Here is a 23,252-nt window from a genome sequence, read left to right as displayed (position 1 = left end):
TATCCCTGTCCAGGAATAACTATAGTTGGTGAATCAGACAAAGCTGGTAAAAAGTTTTAAGGGGGGTGACTCTTGTTTTAGGTCTTTCTCAGCAATCATCAGTCTCTGTTATAGCCTTTCCTTATTGCAACGTTTCAATATATATTTCGTAAAGTGGAGAATAAAATGGCTGGAGCAACAAATGTATATTTTAATTTGTACAGTAGGCTAATTTCACCAGCCAAGCACTCGAGTGTGGCCTGGCTCGCAGACAGATGTTCCCTTCCTGCCTTTATGGCTTGCACATGAGGGGAGAAAAAACTTCTGGTTGTTTACAATCTTGTACATGGGATGGTTCTCCGTGAGACCTTCAACCTCCAATAACTCTTCAATTGTCTCTTCATTCAGCACAGAGAATAGACTCTTATCTAGGCAACCGTTTTGATTCCACAAGCACTAGAATAATTGGCAGGGTGTGTAAGAAAGATGATGAAATTATAAGAAGGTAGGTAACTGATTGTATGGGCTGGTGATGGCACAAGGCACTAAAACCCAAATAGGCCCAGACAGCCTCCTTCTCTCACTTCTTTGGATCCAAGTCAATATGTTTATCATATTCTGTAGAAAAATTAATTCTAGCTCCAGTAAAGGAAACTCAATTTACTTAAAGGCTCATTGTGACAACAGTTTGGTCCCACCATTCTCTCTGTGATGTGTTATATAGACCATTAAGTAAAACCTATGAACCTTTTAAATAGGAAGAGTATGCTCTCTTTATTGGCATACAGACATTACTGAAATTAGTGCACTTGTGTGAATGAAATTTCCATTGATACAGGGAGTGACAAATCCAGCTGGTGTAGTATATAAAAAGCTTCATGCACAATCTTGTTTACTTAACAAATAGAAGTCTAGTTTAAAAAGTGGATGCAGTAGATCATAGAAAGCTGTATTCCTCAGTACTTTATTTTAAAATAAATGGGAGCACTGAAAAAAATCTTTGCCCCCACTGTTTTAATTTTTGAACCAAATCTCTCAGATTCTTAGTTATCTAAAAACCAGTTTATCCTTAGAGCTTGTTTCTCTTCTTTCGTTTAAAACTACAGTAGGTTGAATTCATGGAGAAAGGGATGGGAGGACTCTGGGCAACATAATTGTTTGGTGCAGTTCTTTTTATGCAATATTTACCTGGAAGATTTAATGGAACATTCCCAATTGCATATGCCATTGCATCCGTTAGCCATTTTTAAAGGGTATATTTAGTCAGCAAATTATATTTAAAAACCAAAAGCATAATACCCCTCATCAGAATGTATTATTTGACATTTTGAAGTTCCCAAGAACTCACAATGTTTGTTGACAGTTGTTTGGGATGGGCAGGTTGTAAATTTGCAGTTTGCAAATGCCTGTTTTTACGAGTTCAGTTCTATCAGCCAAAAGACCATCTCTCTAGATGGTTAATATGTTGGAAAAAGAAGTTTAAAAACTGTCTTGTTTTTTAAAGTGAAACCATATTTCTAGTAATAAGTTGCAAGACCAGACCTAGTTATTTTTATTAACCTTCTGTATCACAGAGTTATTTAATGGTTTCTAATGCAGAAGTTATAGAGTAATAAAACAAATGAATCCAAAATAGATTCTAGCTTCTCTAACCATATGAACCATTATAGAGTGTGCTTTTTAACACAGAAGTAGGATATTGAGGAATAGAGTTTCAAAGTTACAAACTCACATCATACATGTTGTTTACTTGCACTTCGCTACTATTTGTGCTTGGCTAATATTGGTATGTTGTACAATAAGAATTATGCACATTTTAGTCACAGACAGTAGGATGATAATTCAATAAATGTTTTTTAAAAACAAAACCCTACAGTTCATTTTAACAATTCTTTTGCCCAGGGACTGACCGACCTTGAATTATCCAAGGAGGAAACTTAAAACTTAAAATTTAAAACTGACAAACTGTTCAGTATTTTACAAAAGTGTATTGTAAAAAAAAAAAGTAATTTAAAATAAATTAAAATACAAGAATTTAAACAAAAAATGAACTAAAGAACTTTATTGACATCACAGTACATTCAATAGCAATTTTAAGAACATTACAGCTGAAAGAGAATGGCATATTTCATAGTCTTAGTAAGCACTACTAAGGAAAAATGTAAATACAAAGAAATCCTAGCAAGTACTTAACTCCGAGCAGCGTTTCCCAAAAATACAGCTATTTACAGATTATTTTTTTAAAAAGGAGGGTTCAGCTTTCACCTACACAGCCACAACTGTAGCCTCTATAATGAGCCTCTATAATGAGACAAGCCCTTAAAAACTCATGGAATTTTTAAATCGTATGACTAGTGCCATATCATTCCTCAGCGTTTACGACGTGGAGGAGTCATTGATCTGAAAAATAAAGAGAAAGGGAGGGAAATTAAAGAGGAAAAGAACTATAAAAAACACACACACGTTAGGCTTAAAAACTTAAATTTTCTTAGTTGGAAATCAATGCTATCAAAGTCGTTCCCATCCGCCGCCACCCCCACCCCACCGAGAATAATCTAAAGAAGTTAGCTTAACTTGTAAAATATATAGTTGCAGGCATGATGATGAACAAAAACAGAAATAAATACATAAATCAAACAAGATACTTAAAAGAATACTACCTTGATCGTGATTTAGACTTGTGTTTGCGGCTTGCCTTCTTACCAGACCTTTGAGATTTCTCCACGGACCGCGACCGACTATGCTTTGCTTTCTTAGACTTCTTTTCTTTGCTGCTGCCTGGTGACTCAGAACTGCTCCTTGTGCTAGATTCCGAACCTGAGTGCTTTTTGCTCTCTTTGGTAGAACTTTTCTTGCTTTCCTGCCTAGAATCATGCCTTAATGTTTTGGAGGAAACTGAATCGCTACGAGAGACCGTTCTTTCACTATCTCTTTTCCTCTTTAATCTCTCATCATGATTGCCAGCTTTACTGTCTTTTTCTTCTTTTCTCTGTTTCTCTTTGCGCTTCTCCTGGTCTCTCTCCCTCTCCCTCTCTCTGTTCTTTTTCTTGTCTTTTTCTAGGCTCCTGCTGCGTTCCTTTTTCCTCTCCTGAACTTTACTATCGTGGCTGTGTTTGTGCCTGTTTCCACTTTCACTTCTACGCTGGTCCTCACTTTTACGCCTATCTCGACTCCCACTACGAGTGGAAAGGCTAGCAAGTCGATCCCTTGAGTGACTATCACTTCTACGCCTCTCCCAGTTTCGGTCATGGGAAGGACTACGATTTCGCCTCCTCTCCCCCCTGTCTGCACTCCTATGTCTACTAGATCTCCGCCTTTCTCTTACCTTGCCCCTACTCCTGCTCCTCTCTCTCCTGTTTCTGTGAGAATAGCTCCTGCTTCTGCTGCGCCTAACCTTATGTGAAGGTGATCTACTGTGGCTACGCCTCTTTTTCCTTTTAGGGGAAGAAGAATGTGAAGAGCTGCGACTGCTACCAGAGCTACTGCTATAGGATGAACTAGAGGCTGTGCTGCTGCTACTACTGCTACTACTTCTGCTGTTGGCACTCGAACTACCACTGCTTGAACTTTTTGACCTACTCCTCCCTATTCTCTCTTTTTCTTTAACCTCTTTTTTGGGTTCAGCATCTGGTGTCATTTGCTTTGGAGATTTTTTCTTTTCACTGAACACATCCGCCTCCACCTCTTCTTTTGCATCCTCTGGTGGTGAACTGCTGTTTTGCTCTTTACTGGTGAGTTCACTCATCTCTTTAGCAATTTTCTCATTCTGGAGCTTTTCTTCTGCAAAAGTAAGTGCATAAAAAAAAACAAATACAAAAATCACGCCAAGCGAGATGGCAGAGATACAAGATATCTCTCCCTATCGTCCACTAATGGCCAGTGTATCAACAAGGCAGCATAGTATAACATTACTTCTTTTATATTACTTCTTTTCTGTAGCTATTTGAAAGTCAATGGAGCTTATTTACAAGTGAACATGAATTAGACTGGGTTGTTAATCATCAACAATTCCCTTTTTAATAGGGTTTTGAAGCAAGTATATAAATGGAACCTAAACAATAATCACAATAAATATCTATGAAATATCTCTGTTGCCATGGGCAACTGTAAACTGGCAGTCTCAATGAATTCAGAGGAATCTTTGTAATATGTGTGTTCCTGGAATCTCTGTACTGGAAAGTGTGTGTCTTTCCCCAAGGATTTCTTCATGCTATAGCTAATTCTGCCTCTATTCTATCCAAAGATTCTAGCAGATTCTTTACTTGTTACATTCTGGATGTGAGCCAGTCCTTGTGTATCCAACTCTTAACAGATCTTAGGAATCACAATGGCCAAGGCCTCTGCTTATGAAATTTTACTGTGTTATTGACAGAGGTGAGGTCACCTAAAGATAAAACTATTTGGAGTTGTGAACTAGTATCAAAGCACAGAGAAAACCCCAAATTCCAGAGTTACCTGTAATGTACTCTATAGCTCAGGCTTGTGTACATGGTGCATTATTCTGCGCTTGGCTCCCAGGTTGCAAGTTAGGGTACAAGCTGGCACCTAAGTCTGAGAGGTTGGAAACCACTGCTGCTGTCGTCAATTCTGAACCAAACACACATCCTACCTTCCAGCTGTTTCTCTAGCAATAGCTGCTGTTCTCTCTCCTTTCTCCAAAATGCTTCTTGTTTTTGCCTGATTCTGTGTCGCAGTTCCTCGTCATCAGTATCGGATGACTCAGAGCCTCTGTCGCTCCTCTCATCGTCACTGTCTCCTGATCCATAACCACCCAGTCCACCTGCGTGCATAAAGCCTAGTCTATCACGAGGGAAGATTAATCCTGGTTCTTAATATTTCTGCAGGGCAAAGAGGAGAGTATATTGCCCATCTTTCACTTCTTCACTGAAGAAGCCACTTATTCTGGAGGAAGTGCCAAAGGTGGTTGACCGGATGTTCAAGGCCCACACATTTGACCTGCTGTTCAGTATCTGGTTTTACTTCTTCCGGAATAGCTTGCCATGTTTTCCAGCAAGCAATCGCTATGGTTACATACTTTCCCGTTAAGTATATGGGTAAAAAAGCTCTTTACAGAGCCAGTACCAAATGCTTAGTGTACATCAGCAAGAGCATATACACAGGAGTGCAGTGCCTAAGACCTGTCCCTGAAGACATCTTTGCAATGATTTCAGCCAGCTTCAATATCCAGGGCTTTAAAAAGTCCCAAATGCCAATCAATTTTCTACTGTTCAGAAAAGACTGTACATTAAAGAGGTACAGGTATGGAATAGGAATGGACTTCTCTTCCCCCAAAAGATAGATCTGGAAAAACTAACAAGACTAGCAGAAAGTAATACTGAACATCTGATACAGAAGCATTCTTACTTTCTTTTTGTGTTCTCTTCAGTATTAGTTGACTAATACATTTAAGCTAACGTGAAAGATTTTTTTACTAGTAGTAAAAATATTTAATATAACAAGTTACTAAAATTGTATAATGTTACACTGATATTTCAAACATTTTAAAAAAACTATTACATCTCAGAATGTAATTCTTAATTTCATATCCAGCATATCCCAATATTACACTAACTGCTGGCTATGAGAACTCAAAACATAGATTTGTTGTGTGGATTGCTGGCAGGACAAAACTGTAGATTTTTATTGGTTTCTTTTATCAAAGCACACACTAATAGCTGAATTAAAAACAGGAGAAAAATTCCTCCAAATTTACTTTATTTAGATACTGTAGTAGCTATCTGGTGCAAAACATTTCATTTACAGGACAGGCTTACATTATGCTTGCAATGGAAATAACACCACTGTACAATTTTGTGTATTTCAATAGGTTTATTTGCAAGATAAGCCCTTTCTAAGAAACACAAAAGTTATCAGATGCTTGCCTATTGCATGTTGGGCAGTTTCAATACATATTTAGAAATGCAAGCCAGAGCAATCTCCCCATTAAGTCCCTCTCAAAACTGGGAACATACTTACCAAGTCCAGTAAGGGAAGCCAATGCACTGGACTGTGCCAGCTGTTTTGCAGGAGCTTTGTATCACATCAACAACAGGAACAACATGTTAACACAAATAGCCACGATTTCATAGGCATGAGAGTCTATGGTATTGTTAAATCTACTACTATTGCTGTTTTGTGGAGGAGAGAAAAAACATTAAAAACGTAATCCATTGAAAACCCAGTTATTTTCTGGCCACGAATGTTTAGAAATTTAAACTGTGAATTAATAGTGGATAGATCAGTTTCTTATAGTTATACATTTCCAAGTTAATAAATTTCATCTGCAGACAGAACTGTATATAATTATTTACTCACAACTACATGGAATAAAGCTGCCTATTTTCGTAAAAAGAAAATAGCTGGCTAACAGTGAAAGCAAATTCATTCATAAATCAAGTATGCCTTAAGTTTTACTCAGCTAAATTTGAACTAGAATTATCTAAAATATGTAAACATTTAAAATAAATAAATGACATTCTATAGGAAAGAAATGGAATAACTGAAGTTAACTCACAATACACTGCACAGAACAATACACTGCACAGGACAATAGTATATGATTATTACAACTGAATTTTTGCAACTTTTCTTCCTTAACATACAGACTGCTTTTAGGTACAGATACTATGGATTTAAATGTTCTAGGACATGCAAAAGGATATTTAATTAAAGTACTAGAAAGCCTAAGCATACCTTTTATTGCTTTACGATGGGCATCTTTAGCCACGTAATATATTTCTTCATTTGTGACATCTAGGAGAATTTCTGTCAGCAGCATTTTTGTCAGCAACATCTAAACAATTATAAATATAAAATCCCCAGTTCAAACACAATTCTCAGCAAACTCTTGCAATTCTATTCAGTTATTCAGGTTAGGAAGCATAATGGTTCCATTACCCATGATTTCTTGGAACTGCTGAAGAAAGCATTGGGCTCACACTAGGCAACTGCTTACATGCTCAACAACAAGCAATGTACCTATTTGTTCAGTATGCACAGCAGTTCACCTTTGCATTCAGTGATGTGTAGTCAAGTAAGGAAAGCAGATGGAAACAGAGTTTGGGAGAGAAGAGCGCTATAATCACATTTCACATACATCTTTTCTTCTCAGTAAGAGAATCCAGATCCTTATAGGAATCTGTTGATCCTATAAATCAAGAGCCTGAATTATCTAAAGTTTGCTCAAGCATTTATAAACCTTTGGGTATGCTATGTGTACCTAACTTGATTCTAGCCATTCTCTCCCCTTGCCATGCATCTTATATCAGCACCATATCAGTGATATCCAGTGTCGCTCTAGCCCATAACTTTACAAAATGTCCACTTTTTTGCCCAAATTTGGTTCTATGTCCTTTCTCAAGCCGGTCATATGTGTAGTTAAATGCTGATTCTGGTTGTGTGGCTTTAAAGTTGGAGTTGACTGTCATCATATTAGGCTGTGCATACAACCATTTCGTTCTTGCCTTAATAGCTACTAGTGGAAGTACTAGTGGAGGCACAGAGAACTTGCTTGCTAGCAGGCTTGCTAGCTTTCTCTAGCTTAGCCCAAGAGGAATAGCTTTTCCTAATAACCAAGAGTGCAAATTTTAACTAATTGACAGGTTGATTAAAGCTGCTTTTATTCAACTCAAAAAGGAATCCTTGCTTTATTTTTTTTTAAAAAATGTTTTAAAGTAAGTATAAACAACAGGTGACAGACACCATTTTTAAGAGGCACCCCCTTTAATTATGTAAAGGAGAGAATGCCTCTCTAAAATTGCACTTGCTGCAAAATACATGTACACTATCTAAAAACAGAGTTTTCTGGAAACTATTATTTTAGTCAAATGAATTTTAACAAAAATTAGTTAAATCAGCATTATTTGATAAATCAACTATGATTTCTTTAAATAGAATGGCAGCCTACTAATAAGCAAGCACATACAGGCATGGCCAATGAACTGGTCCCAAACTCATCCATACCATCTGATACTCCTTTTCTTCCTCTGTCATTTCTGGTTCGCTTTGCTCCTCTTGAGGAGCTGGAGAGGGACTTCTACTGACTTTTCCACTACTTGTAGCTTCTACGTTATCAAGATCTTCATCTTCTTCATCACTATCCTGTAAGAAAAGGGTTATGAAATAGGTTAAAATACGGGTTAGAATTCAATGCAGCATTATTACAACTGTTCTGTCAGTGCAATAAACTTTTTCACTTACAAATTTACTTTTCTGAGGTAACCGTGGTCCATCTTCTTCTCCTGTGTGAGCATTTTCCTTTTTTTCTTTCTTAGACAATTGAGAACGCTGCTGCTCCATTCTCTCTTTCTCTAGCTTCTTTTGCTTTTCTCGTTCCATCTTCTCTAGGCCCTCACGAATCCATGCAGGCAGAGTTCGGCGTTTAACAGCATCTAAATATTCATACAGAAAAGTAGTTTCTTAAAAATGAACCCATTCATTTTCTTTTTAAGCTCATCAGATAATTGATGTGTTTGAGGTTTTTAGGATGTTTCACGGGGAGAAAGCCACTGTAGCTTTCTAATTCTCTCCCTAGGCTAAACTAGACATTGTGGTGGCAAACACATAAATAGGAGTTGGGATGTGGCTAAAGTAAAGGACCCCTGGACAGTAAAGTCCAGTGAAAGGCGACTATGGGGTTGCAGTGCTCATCTCGCTTTCAGGCCGAGGGAGCCAGCGTTTGTCCACAGACAGCTTTCTGGAAACCAGAGCGCATGGAAACACCTTTTACCTGGTATCTATTTATCTACTTGCACTGGCATGCTTTTGAACTGCTAGGTAGGCAAGAGCTGAGACAGAGCAACAGGAGCTCACACCGCCATTTGAAATCCACAGCATAGGAAGGTGCAAGGGAAATCTCCTGCCCATGCATTCTCTCAGCATTTTCTCTCCTATTGGGGCTCCAAGATCAGCTCGCTCAAGCTGTGATAGTACTGTACTGATAACAGGAGCTGCTCAGCACAAGGCACTACATTTATTAAAATTAATATGATGAGGACATACCGATTTGAGGAGTCTCCTGTTTTGCAGGTAATGTGATAGGTGAACGCTGGCGATCTCTGAATGCTGGCCTCTCCCTTCGATTCTGAGGTGGTGCAGGAGGTGCTGGAGGACCTGGAGGGCCTGGTGGTCCAGGCTGCCAGTAAGGTGGATGAAACCCACCTTGAGGTGGACCAAAATTAGCCCCATGCTGAAAGAGTAACGAAGCTCATTTTCTTTCAGATCAATGCTACACATTTCCTAACTTTAATATTTGGTCTGTACAAAAATGCACAGTAGAAAGAACCTTATTAAAGTTGAATAGAAGCCCTTTTAATATTTTAAGGGACAGCCTATATTCTCTAAACGGTGAAACTGACAGTTTCAGAAAAGAAAATTGACTAGTCCTTCTCATTTCAGAATTCAGAAATAGGAATTTTGCATTACTGTAACACAACATAAATAAACTGGAAAAGTTCCAAGTCCCTTCCGTATTGGATGGGTGTTGGAAGAAAAGATTTAAGTAGAGAAATTAATTATATTAATTTCAACTACAATTATCAGCTTGATTTATAGTTCAAAGGAAAGCCACCGTAGCTGCAGTAAGCCAGCTGCTAGTTTGGAATATAAAGTAAAGGAACATAACATCTAAGTTTCTTTCTTTTTAAATCATACTTGCCCCCTGGTTATGAGAGTTGTAAATTAGTTTATGCTATCTCTGTTCTAAGGAATGGTGTGGGTTTTTTGGCTGCCTCTTACTGTTTAATTTCATTTTAATTGTTATATGCTGTACTTTAATATTTTTGTAAGCTGCCTAGAGAAACTATATAAATGTGATATGTGTGAGAACAATCTGCATAGCAATTTCTGCGTCAATCTCAGTCCCAAAAATTCAATGTGTACTTTTTTATTTGTGTGCAGAGCTTCAGCTGACCAATCTAACAATTGCATTAAAGTCTGCAGCATTTTTTTCAATTAAAAAAGGCCAGGGGGGGAACTTGTAATATCTACATCTAATAAGCATGTGGGGATTTGACACAGAAGTGAAAAAGGAAAAAGAAAGAACACTGAAAGAGTCATTCTCCACTGATGTTTACTTAAAAAAATCATTTACAACTTCATATTTGACTGCCATATATCATACTTTATAACACTGTATAACATCGACACACTGTTTATAATGGCAATTCAGAAAAATGTAGGCATGTTTAAGTGCCACTGAAATGAATGGAACTTGGCACTTTCTCTGAAAAGCCTAATCTAGAAAGCCCACACAGACTCAAAAGGATAAATGTGCACAGCGGTCCACACTGCTCACTTCAATCCACACACCTAAAGAAATATACACTTCCAGTAAAATGAATGGAGATGCTTTTTCAGGTAGAAGTGTTCCTTGCACATACTGGGACTCTGGCCCAGGAAAAACAACACAACCAGAGTAAATGGCTATAATTTTGGCCAGTTCTACACTTCTAAATTACAGTATTTCAGAGAAGCTTAGTTGTGTGCAGGAGCGCAGAATTCATTTTGGAAACTGATATTGTGGGCATAATTCACCTTTATGAATCAAATCAAACTGGCGAGAGGTGGAAAAGAAATACTAAATCATCTAGGCTATCTTTCTAAACAGGCAGTTCCTTCTCAGAATACACTTGCTCATGTATTTAAGCATTTTGTTCTCTTTCATATTTTTCTCTTTTACACAAAACTTATTGCATTGGAAAACGAGGTGTTTTAACAACCAAATTATAAAGAGGTGTTCACAATGCAGGTGGTTTGCAGATGACAAATTGTATCTGAGCAAACAATAAAACTTGTGGATTCTGTTGAAAATCAGCACTAGAGGCACAACTCCGTGGAATGGGCTCTGCATGCTTACAATATTTAAGCAAGAAATGTTTCACCTGATAGTCAAACTGGTTCACTGGGCCCATTGCAAAGTTATCAGGTGGTGGTCCCCCAAAGTTGTGATTATTCTGACTAAATATATGCCTGTTGTCAGGGGCAAATTCCCCACTGTCCTGACTGTTGCTGTCTTCCGACGGAGGAACAATATCCATTGGGCCTGGTGCTGGAGGAATCCATGGCTGCTCTGGAGGTGGATGAGGGGGTTGGTGGGGCATGCTCCAGTCTGTTTGGATTTAAAATCAAAATGTTAACAACTCATTTTTTCCATTTCTTCTCTTGAGACTTTCAAAATAAAATCTTTAATGTAAAATACACACAAATATATATCTTAATAAAGCTAGGATTCATTGTTTGTGTCCAGACTATCACTGATAGTCCTTCTTGATTTTTGTTTGCTGGCTAAATGTACCATGAAATCAACCAAAATCAGGAAGATCTTGTGTTTCATCATCCGTAAGGTACTAAGAGCTAGTTGTGGACTTGAAAAAGGATCATGAAACAAGCCAGTGAGGAAGAACACTGTTCTTGGCTAGTTTATCCAAGTAGCTTACCATTTCCATTAGAATATAGCTGTACTAGGCACACAGGCAGAACTGGGGACAGGGACGACTTTCAACTATACATTTCCATACTGTATCCTTTAACCAGCCTAATTTGAAATACATTTAAGAGTTTGTGAAACTGAAAAATCCTTCATGTACATTAAGCAATGTACCATAAGTACATTTGCACCATTTTAACAAATAAAGTTGGCCCATTTGAAGCATAGAGGAAGAACAGCAGCAAAGGCACCAGACTTACTGGTATGTAAGGCTGCGTATGAAATGCCTATGAGGGAATAGAAAACATTTTGATCTATAGATTGCTATCTGACCAGAACCTGAATCTGACTACAGCTGGCTGATTAAGGCAGCATCTAGGTGCGTATCACAGAGCACTACAAAGGACAGAACTATACGCTCTAATTTATATTCTGTGCATTAACAGAGAAAATAATTCAAAGCCAATGAGGGTTGGATCTTGCAAGTCAACTTGCCTTTTCCAAGGATGCTCCAAGCTTAGAAAGATAGAGCATATCAGTGTTAGAATCCAAAAACAAAGAGGAAAGTATTAAAAAACAAACCTGGCTGCCACATTCTGTTGAAGTTTGGATCACCCTGAAAGTTGCCATGGTTGTTTGGACCAGGCTCCATGCCTGTCATCTCCTGGCCATTTGGCATCATCCCTTGCTGTTCCACTACACTCTGCTGCCCCGAAGCTTCTCGCTGAGCAATCCATGCTTGAGCTAATGCTGCCCAGTCAATTTGGCCTAGAAATAAAATTAGATTTTCAACGTACAGATTTCCATGGCAGAATTAGGAAGACATATTTGTCAATCCCAACTGAACAGCACCTTATTCACATGTCATAGGAAGTATATTAAAAGCTTCCTTTTAAAAGTGTCCTTCACATAATTTATATGCGTTAATCTAACACTATTTTCTGTTTCAAATAAGGCAAATAATCATTAGATTTAGGCTGTAATCCTATATACACAGACATAGAAATGAGCCCCAGTGAACACAGTGGGACTTCCTTCTTAAGACTGCACCTTAAGACTACCAAAACAGTTCATTGTCCTATCACAGTTTCTTCCAATCCTCCATTTCAAAAATATCTAATAAACAGACTTTGTCAGCTGTATTCAGAGAATGAAACCTGTACTGGTACTAATACTCCAGTTGCTATAATGTGCATACATATTTAGCATGCATATTTAAGCTTCAATAGATTTAGTGAAACTTATTCCTGAATGTGTAGGAATGGGCTGCACCCCTGCAATCCTGAACACACGCCAATTTTAATGGGATTTAAAGATTTAAGCAGTCTACATGAAGGCTTGCAGCCTAAAAGGTTCAAATCATCATTACTCTGAAGTCAAGGGGGAAACTGCCGATGGATTTAAATGGATGTGGTATGTGCCCATTTTAAATTGCAGCCTATCTTCTTTCTCCCATCTCCCAAAAGCTTTTTTTTTTTGGGGGGGGGAGGAATACTTTTCAGCCAGACAACCTAAATTTACTATCATTTTCAAGGCTGAAAGTTGCAATATTATTTTTGTGTACCCATGTTACCCAAGTAGGATTCATTGTAAGTATTCTAGTAGAACCCGGGTCTTTAGTTAGTGCATTCTGATCTAATTGAGGGGTGCTGGTGCTGACCATAATAGTTTTAAAACACTATAACAAATTGTCAACCAACCTACTTCAAGTCAACATACAAGGAAACAAAAGATAGCAAATAAAATAAAATACTAACAGTTGTATTCAACCTACATGTTACATAGAATCATAGAATCATAGAGTTGGAAGAGACCACAAGGGCCATCGAGTCCAACCCCCTGCCAAGCAGGAAACACCATCAGAGCACTCCTGACATATGGTTGTCAAGCCTCTGCTTAAAGACCTCCAAAGTAGGAGACTCCACCACACTCCTTGGCAGCAAATTCCACTGTCGAACAGCTCTTACTGTCAGGAAGTTCTTCCTAATGCTTAGGTGGAATCTTCTTTCTTGTAGTTTGGATCCATTGCTCCGTGTCCGCTTCTCTGGAGCAGCAGAAAACAACCTTTCTCCCTCCTCTATATGACATCCTTTTATATATTTGAACATGGCTATCATATCACCCCTTAACCTCCTCTTCTCCAGGCTAAACATGCCCAGCTCCCTTAGCCGTTCCTCATAAGGCATCATTTCCAGGCCTTTGACCATTTTGTTTGCCCTCCTCTGGACACGTTCGTTTGTCAGTGTCCTTCTTGAACTGCGGTGCCCAGAACTGGACACAGTACTCCAGGTGAGGTCTGACCAGAGCAGAATACAGTGGCACTATTACTTCCCTTGATCTAGATGCTATACTCCTATTGATGCAGCCCAGAATTGCATTGGCTTTTTTAGCTGCCGCGTCACACTGTTGGCTCATGTCAAGTTTGTGGTCAACCAAGACTCCTAGATCCTTACCTTACATGCCTCCCCAACTTATTACAGGGGTTCCCTCAATTTTCTGCAGATTTGGGGAGGCTGTGGGGTGCATACAGTGGAAGATAGAGGGAGAAAGTTTCGTTGTGCTAATGAGAATCCTTGCCCTGATGGGACATGTAAGTTGCATGCTGCCCAATGGAACAGATTAGCTTGATTAATTCTGTAGCAGGTGAAAGATCATATCCTCATCAAATTCCTAAAATGCTAATTGCTGTGCTAGCTTTTATCTTGAAAGCACTTTCCCAGCTATTCACTTACTTGGATCTTGCTGGTGCTGAAATGACTGCATCCATTGCTGCTGATTCAAAGGCCACTGTTGCCAAGGCTGTCCACTTTGATCCCACATCTTTAGTTCTTTATATATTCTACATTTAATCAAGAATAACAGTTGATGTTTGAGTTGAAGCTTCATGTATTTAGAGTCATTTAACTCTTTCAAAACTCACAAATTATATTTTAAACTAAAATGAACTACCCAAACATTATCTCAAACAGATCAAGTAGCATTTCCATTTTGTTCCAATTCCTGGTAGCATCCAGAAACACTTATATACCAGACAATTGCAAATAACAGAATTGCCATTTCATATTGCAGGACTGTCATCAGTTGAGAAACAAGTAAACACTTCCAGAACTTTACACTTTCAGAAAACTGGTCAACTTAGATATTACATGAATTCCTAACAAAATTGTGAAGGAGAGGGAAAACAACAATAAACACTTTTGGGAAATAAATATATTGTGAAAAGATGTCTAGAAGAGTTGCCAAATCACAGGCATTGGCCCAGAAGTGCCTTCCAAAGAACCCCTGTCAAGAAAGATTAATTTAGTGTCTGTGACTAGACAGGTGATAACAAAAGTGTTCTCAAAGCACACTATGACTTTGAAGTGGCAACAAAAGCTAATTAATTATTGAGACTATAATGTATTATCATTTGCTTAAATAAAACTGTTACTGGGCGGGGTGGGGTGGGGCATAGACCAGAAAGCTATTGATATGCTTTAAGAGACATGTTCCTTAGAAATACTTCTGGATACCTACAGAAACATTCCTACTAAGTACGATTCAACAAATATTTGTAACAAGATTATTACAATTTCAAAAGTGAAATTATTATTATTTTGTTGTAAATATTACACAAACACAGACAAACTCATAACATAGGAAAGTGTAACTTCCTTCCTTACAATTCTATGAACGCTACCCTAAGCAGTGGAAACTACTGAAGGAAATGAGTATTTCTATTCTCCCAAGCAAACACGCTGGACCACTTTTCTCATTACCATTCTGCTTGATCACCAAGGTCAGCATCTGAGGCTCTTTCCCATGTGCTTCAATGCTGTATAGTAAGCATGTGGCTACCAAGTACAAAAAGAGAATCGCCTTTTCACTGTTCACATGCCAACTTGCCTGTGAAATGTTCCCCTAGGGAGGCTCACCTGGCATTCACTTTGATGTCATTTTGGCACCAAATATTTCATACACACCCTTCCAATCTTCCAACGTATTTATTACACTCCACTGATTTTTTATTTGGTTATTATTGTATTTAGGTGTTACATTACAGTATTGAAATAAATTGTTGTATTATTTTCTAAGCTGCTCTGGGAATATATCCAGCATGGAAGGTGCTTGATATACATCTTTGAAATTATTATATAGTGGATACAAAGAACCATGAACAAGAGATTTGAAAAACAGCTTGCACAAAAATCCATATATAATAACAGGCAAGGGGAGGAATTCAACACCATACAGTAATGTGATTTGTCTTGCCAGATGGAATGCTCCCCTCTAACACCCCCCCAGCCAATTTTGGGGGGCACACAGTGGAGAGAGGGAGCCCTGTTGCACAAGCAGAAGTCCTTGTACAGGGCTTTCACTGATGAGACTCATTCATACGTTGAATCCCACCCTTGGCTTATACTATAGCAGTTCAGATGCATCCACTAAGAGGCTGCAGAAGCTCTTGTGCAAGCAGGTGAATTTACTTTAACTTTCTTTGCACAACATTCCAGTGTGAGATGGAAGACAATCTTTCCATAAACAGTAGGAAGCCATCTTCAAATCCAACCACTTGGTTTTGCCTTCAGTGTTTCACAGAAGCCCTATAGCAGGAGTAGTCAATGTGGTGTCCTCCTGTTGTTGTCAGACTTCAACTCCCATCAACCCGACCATTGGCTATAATGGTTGGGGCTGATAGGAGCTGAGGTTCAACAATGTCTGGAGGGCACCACTTTGCCTACCCCTGCCCTAGAGTATTAGGGTACTAATCTACATGCTTTATTAAGGCTGGATTTGCTTCCACTTGACTGAATAGGAAATACTTTACTTTACTAGATCTAGACGTATTGTCCCTTCATGACCTATCCCTTCCATCTTTTGCCTTGTTTCTGAATGCCTTGCTCTTCTGGTGCAGCTAAGTACAATATTCCAGGCTTGAATTTTACAAGGGGGAACCCCAATTCCTTCTGATGCAGTTGGATTTATAATCTAGAAATATGCTAATGTTCAAACCATTCATATAAATTAAGACATGACCTATAGTTTCTGGGATTTTTAAACTTTTTGAACAAACAGAAGTGACAACAAACAATCCTACGATCATCTAGTACACAAGAAAAGTTATTCCATTATATATTTACACATAAACCGTCTCACAGAACTATAAAATAGGACTCTCATTGATAAGTATTGTTGAATTCCATAAGATGTGAAATTTGAAATACTAGAACTCATTCTGCTGGCTTACCAATTTCCAAAGTAAATTATAAAAGATTGATATTGCCTAGTTTTTATTATGTTTTAATCCATTAGAGACCAATATCTTACGTATATTAAGAAAAACAATTATATTTAATGGAATGTTGTTGTTTAGTTGTTTAGTCGTGTCCGACTCTTCATCACCCCATGGACTAATGGAATGTACTTCCTAATAATTTTGGAAAAATATTTTACTATGTTTTTCTGTATCAGAGCATTCCAAACATAAATGAAAAAGTTGCCTTTTGATTCTTGCCTTCTCCTCTATTTGCCTACTCTTCCTGTTGAACCGTATAGAATTTCCAGGTGGAAAGTGTTAGTACAGAACCACTGTAAAGCAACACTCTATCTTGCATGCCGCCCCAATTCTCATACATTCAGCTGATAATAATAATAATAATAATAATAATAATAATAATAATAAATTTTATTTATATCCCGCCCTCCCCAGCTGAGCCGGGCTCAGGGCGGCTAACAACAATCAAATAAACAATCAAATAATCATACATTCTAAAAATATTTCATTATAAAAATTAGTTAAAATCAAATTGATGGCAACCGATTAAGCAAAATTCTGTGCAGGTTGCCAGAGGAGGGAGTCAGGCTGCGCCCTGACCAAAGGCCTGGCGGAACAACTCTGTCTTGCAAGCCCTGCGGAAAGATGTCAGGTCCCGCAGGGCCCTAGTCTCTTGTGACAGAGCATTCCACCAGGTTGGAGCCGCAGCCGAGAAGGCCCTGGCTCTAGTTGAGGCCAGCCTAACCTCTCTGAGGCTTGGGACCTTGAGGATGTTATTATTTGCAGACCGTAGGTTTCTCTGTGGGGCATACCAGGAGAGGCGGTCCCGTAGGTACGAGGGTCCTAGGCCGTATAGGGCTTTAAAGGTTAAAACCAGCACCTTAAACCTGATCCTGTACTCCACCGGGAGCCAGTGCAGCTGGTACAGCACCGGATGAATGTGATCTCGCAGCAAAGACCCCATAAGGAGTCTCGCCGCGGCATTCTGCACCCGCTGGAGTTTCTGGGTCAGTCTCAAGGGCAGCCCCACGTAGAGCGAGTTACAATAATCCAGTCTGGAGGTGACCGTCGCATGGATCACAGTGGCTACGTCAGGGCGAGAGAGATAAGGGGCCAACTGCTTAGCTTGGCGGAGATGGAAAAATGCCGCCTTTGTTATAGCTGTAATCTGCGCCTCCATAGAGAGGGAGGTATCGAAGATTACACCCAAACTCTTAGCGGATGGTGCTGGCACTAATTGCACCCCCGCAAGAGATGGGAGTTGCCCCCTCGATCCCATATCGTCCCGCCCCAGCCAGAGGGCCTCTGTCTTCGAAGGATTTAACTTCAACCGGCTCCCACGTAACCATCCAGCCACAGCTTCCAGACATCTGGTCAGTGTGTCTGGGGCCGAGTTAGGATGGCCATCCATCAACAGATAGAGTTGGGTGTCATCAGCATACTGATGGCAACCCAGCCCAAAACTCCGGACAAGCTGGGCGAGGGGGCGCATAAAGATGTTAAAAAGCATCGGGGAGAGAATCGCACCCTGAGGCACTCCACACACCAAGGAGTGACGCGATGACAACTCCCCCCCAAGCGCCACCCTCTGTCCCCGATCAGAGAGAAACGAGCGCAGCCATTGAAGGACTGTGCCCTGGATCCCCACGTCGGCAAGGCGGTGGTCCAGGAGTTCGTGATCGACCATGTCAAAGGCTGCTGACAGATCTAGAAGAACCAGCAGCCCCGACCCGCCTCGATCCAGCTGCCTGCGGAGATCATCTGTTAGGGCGACCAGAGCCGTCTCGGTCCCATGACCAGCACAGAAGCCGGACTGGAATGGATCCAAAGCTGAGATGGCACTGCAACAAAATAATGATGACTGAGTGGCACAAGACCACCCTCTCCTCCATGTGTAACTGGCTCATCTGCTTAAGTTTGCATGGTGACATATTAATGTGACTTTATCCCTTCAAAAAGCAGAGGGAGCTAACAAGTCAAATGGGCATGTGCAGAGAGCCAAGTTCACACTAGAGACTGTTTATGTGCAGGTGAGGAGCAGCCGACATTGGTCCTCCACTCTATTTTAGCATGAGCCAGACAGTAAGTTTTCATCTATAAATATTCCCAAAATATGAATCATTTTCTTCTTCTGTACTTGGTGTAGGGAAGCTTTCACCCTCCAGATGTTGCTGAACTACTACTGCCATCATCCTTAGCCATTCGTCATGCTTGCAGTGTTGATGAGAGTTCTAGTTCAGCAACATCTGGAGGCCCAAATGTTCTCCACATCTGTTCTAGATCTTCTACCATTTGTACATGCATTATTTTTCAGTGTTCTAAAAAATGCTGCAATTGATACCGTTTTGATCTCAAATGCTTTACTTCTATTAATAAATTATTCTTTCTGCCTTTGAACTTGCATCACCAAGCTGCCTACCTATTCTCAGCAGATGGGACTATGTGTGTAATTTCAGTAAAGGACTGAAAACAGATGACCAGAACATACTAAACATACATGACTCCAACACAATCTAACATATATATATAGAGGAAGCTGCAATTTCCTGTTTGTTACTAGTACCATGCTACATATGTTTCACTAAGATCTTCAATAGGTGCTCCCATCATCTGATGTGCAGCGGGTGGCTAAAGAAAACAACCTACCGGTACTTATTTTTCTTACAATTGGATAGCCCTCCAATTGTAGAATGTTGCACCCAGGGAGCATTGCCTGAAAACGCTATGTAATTTCATGAGTAAGCAAATACCTATTTTCTGTTCAAGCCTTTTAATCCTATCTACATTACTTTTATGCTTTGGTGTTTGCTTTTATGCTGTTCATTTATATTATGGCTTTTTAATGTTTTTAATTTTAATCTTTTATAAACTACCCTGGAAAACTGTAGAACAGATTTGACCTGAACTAAAATCTATTTATTGGAAAACACTATTTCCCCTAATTCTCAGACACTAGTTTGACTACACACAGGATCATATGCAACGAGATACCTTCCTTGATTTCAGGCATTTAACATATATATTTTACTTTTAAAGCCAAACTGGTCCTTTATATTTTATATTTATATTTCTTTAACTAATATCATATGCCTTGTATATGTCTATTTTGTCCTCTATTAAGCACAATGAAAATTCCAACAAGCAAAATGTTGCTGAGAAGCCATTAGAGCATTCCCAGAACACCCATCACAGTATAACTAAGTCAGCTCCCAAAAGTAAACTGAAATTGGCAAAAATGTGGCCAAGGCTGATGTACAATTTTGCTGAAAAGTAAACTTGGGTGCAGATGTTTCACACGTTAGGTGTGTGAAGCTATTCACTGAAGTTCAAGCTTCAATTAATTCCAGAAGTGCAGCAAAGCCTTCCTGTCTGGAGTTTTGACAGCCAAAGTTTTGACACCCATGTGGTAATTTTAATATTTTAACTGGGTAGTCTGTTTTTACTTTATTTTCCTGAGCTGCTATTATTCATCCCAAACCTTTGGGAAGAGGTGGGACTTAAACAGAAATAATTATTTAGACAATGGCTGGTACAGAGACATATGGATGTTATCAACATAGATTACCCAACAGTGAATTTTTGACTATCAGAGTATTTCAGTTTTCAGTGTATGTTGAGAAGTGTATGAAGTTGATAAGTATGTTTTAGTACCTTAGTTTGCCACCATAAACCCACTTATCTAGAAGTCCTATTAAATACAATAAGACCTGCTTCTGAGCAGACATAGTTAGAATTAAGTTATCAAAATAGCTGTATGATTCGAACACTATATGTTAGCATGGACAAGACAAGTCCTTTTGTACATACTCCTGAACACTGCATTCTACATGCATTTCCATCAATAATGTAACCGATTCCATGCATACTGAAGCTTCTTTTCCATGAAATATTTACACTCAGGCCATCCAGAGTTGGTATACAATGGGGACTAAGAACTGTCAACTGTGAATTCCCTGTTTAAAATCTCAAAGCCATTAACTCAGCTGGTAGCATTCAGCAAAATTGCTACTCTCTCTTTCCTCTTTCCCATCTACAATGTCAGAATACTCCCCTACATTACAGAATTCTTTATTAGGATTACTTAGATAGTGCATGTAAAACCAGCTGAATTGCTGAAATAATCTGTATATAAAAGCTTAGTTCCCACCCCAATTTTTTGTGTACACAATCACAGATTTTACTGCTGTGAAGCAAAATGAAATAGAGTGCTTCAGTTAGCACACATGCTTTCATAGCAAAGATGTGAAAGGCTGCAAATTAATCCTAACCATGATAATCTTTTATTTATTTCATTTATAGTCCAACTTTCTTCCATCATGGAACCCAAATCATTATACATAAAGTTCCCAGACTGTCTCCCATCCCGGCACTGATTATTTATTGTGTTTACTCCCCAAGGTACCCAGGAAGGCAAATAAGATACCCAACTTAAAAACAAAAAGCAAAAACATCCTGAAAACAATCAGTTAAAAAATCTCACATAGCAAAATCCAGGGTAAATAGGTGCGTTTTCAGCATTTGCCAGAAGCTGTATAATGAGGTTGCCAGAATAATGAGAGGATAACACAACTTCAGGGTTACCACAGAAAATATGTTCTGCCACCGCTCCCCTTTGAGGATCTGGGGGCTGAGGATCTGGGGGCTCTCCCTCTGCCGATCTGTGCAAGATCCGTGATGTTAGAGCTGCCTTCCTGAGCCTCAATGCTTGCGGCTAGGCCTCACTAAACTGAAAACAATGCTTACTGCCAAGTAAACATGTGCAGGGTACTGTTGAAAAACATTATCACAGTTCAAATGAATAACTGCAAGAATCTGACAAACATTTTTGGGCCAGACGATTATGTAGCGAATTGCTTTACCATTACACGAGGCGAAAACCCACTTAGCTTAAAAAGCATCTATCCCCATTAGGGCAACTATCAGCCAGTAATCCTATATCATAAAAACGCCTATCGAGCCAATGGGCGTGACTGACTCCATCCCTTCCCTCCAGGAACCACGAGCAACAAAACCACCACCGGCCCCAAACGTCAACCCCCATATATTTCATTCCGATCAACCGGGAGCGCACCGGCGCATGCGCATTATGAACTCGTAACGGGTTTTAATCTCAACCCGCCCGTTCAGTACCACAGCTAGGACAACGGCGCATGCGCAAAAGGGGGTGGGTACGTTGAGGGGTGGGGGAAAGAGAACCTCGAGAAAAAGGGTTACGTGCAGTAAATAAGCGCCCGCTGCGAGTCAACCAATGTGGGGGAATCGAGAAGGGCGAATCCCTCCACGCTTCTTCACATGGGCCCAGAGGGCAGACCCCTCCCCCCCCCACCTTCTCAACCGCCCCGGCTGCTGGGACAACAGCGCCGAGTCGAGCCCTGGCGCGCCCCCTGACGGCGAAGGGAAAGGCGCCCCAGTCCTTCGGCGGCGTCGAGGGTCTTTTCAACGGCAGCCGCCCTGTGGGCCGTTACTCACCCCCTCCCGCTCCTTCCCCGCCGACCGGCGGCACTAGCAGCTCTTGGGCTGCCTCCGTCTCTCCAGTAGGCTTTTTTCCCGAACCACACAAAATGGCGCCCGCTAGGACTCACCCGGAACAGAAACTCCCGTCACTGGAACCCGCTGGAGAAAGCGGTCCGACCGCCATCTTTGGTAAGGGCAGACGCGGCGCCTGAGACTCCCTTAACGAGAAGTGTGGGGGGGGGTTAGCCATTTAGGGGCTAAAAAACCCCCACTACTGACAAGAGAATACGGGTCCTCCGAAATATATGCTAGGAAGAGGAAAGAGTCCTTTCATGTCTGCTGGTTTTAATTTCAGTCTGCTCTTCCCTGCCACCGACACACACCTTTTAGGGTTCGGATTAAGTTTATTCTGCCGGCGCCATTTTTAGGACGGGCGCAACGCCCTTTCTTCCGCTCTTGGCATTTCCGCCTCGAGGCGAGGCTTGGGAAGGGCAGCGGCGCGTGCCTGGTGGCTCTAAGGTGTGTTCCTGGGTTGCTGGCAAGAAAGCCAGTGGAGCTGCGCATGCAGATCGGAGGATTAGTGAGACCGTTTCGCACTTCGAGACTGCTGCGAATAAGGATGAGCCAAGTGGATGGTCCTTGCAAGATTAAGACATGCCTCACGCTCCTATGCATGTTTACCCAGAAATAAATTCTACACTGAATGGTATTATTCCTAGGTGAGCGCGCGTAAGGTTGCAAGCACGGCAAGTGAAGTAGTCGGAGTGACCTACATCTAACGCCGCCCTAAACTGCAATTATAAACATTTTTTGTTGTTGTTTAGTCGTGTCCAACTTGTAACAGACTCTTTGTGACCCCATGGACCAGAGCACACCAGGCACTTCTGTCTTCCACTGCCTCCCGCAGTTTGGTCAAACTCATGTTAGTAGCTTCGAGAACACTGTCGAACCATCTCGTCCTCTGTCGTCCTCTTCTCCTTGTGCCCTCCATCTTTCCCAACATCAGGGTCTTTTCCAGGGAGTCTTCTCTTCTCATGAGGTGGCCCAAGTATTGGAGCCTCAGCTTCAGGATCTGTCCTTCCAGTGAGCACCCAGGGCAGTTTTCCTTCAGAATGGATAGGTTTGATCTTCTTGCAGTCC

At 40.3% G+C, this 23,252-nt stretch overlaps 1 protein-coding gene across 1 annotated transcript; it reads right to left on the bottom strand.

The window, feature by feature from the left end:
- Positions 1-2,013: 2,013 nt before the first annotated feature.
- PNISR (PNN interacting serine and arginine rich protein) lies at positions 2,014-22,228 on the bottom strand. The gene is made up of 12 exons (XM_082216625.1): positions 22,128-22,228; positions 14,137-14,243; positions 11,987-12,172; positions 10,860-11,086; positions 8,980-9,166; positions 8,179-8,369; positions 7,942-8,079; positions 6,673-6,772; positions 5,956-6,009; positions 4,589-4,759; positions 2,640-3,759; positions 2,014-2,379 (listed from the first exon to the last, which is right to left on the bottom strand). Exons 2-12 carry the CDS (start codon positions 14,222-14,224, stop codon positions 2,349-2,351), a joined length of 2,493 nt encoding a protein of 830 aa, XP_082072751.1. The 5' UTR covers positions 14,225-14,243; positions 22,128-22,228; the 3' UTR covers positions 2,014-2,348.
- Positions 22,229-23,252: the final 1,024 nt, after the last annotated feature.

The sequence above is a fragment of the Podarcis vaucheri genome (genome assembly GCF_965113315.1).
Source record: "Podarcis vaucheri genome assembly, chromosome: 3".
Taxonomy (NCBI): Eukaryota; Metazoa; Chordata; class Lepidosauria; order Squamata; family Lacertidae; genus Podarcis; species Podarcis vaucheri.
The sequence above is the reverse complement of the archived record's forward strand: the minus strand, read 5'-3'. Positions and strand labels throughout refer to the sequence as shown.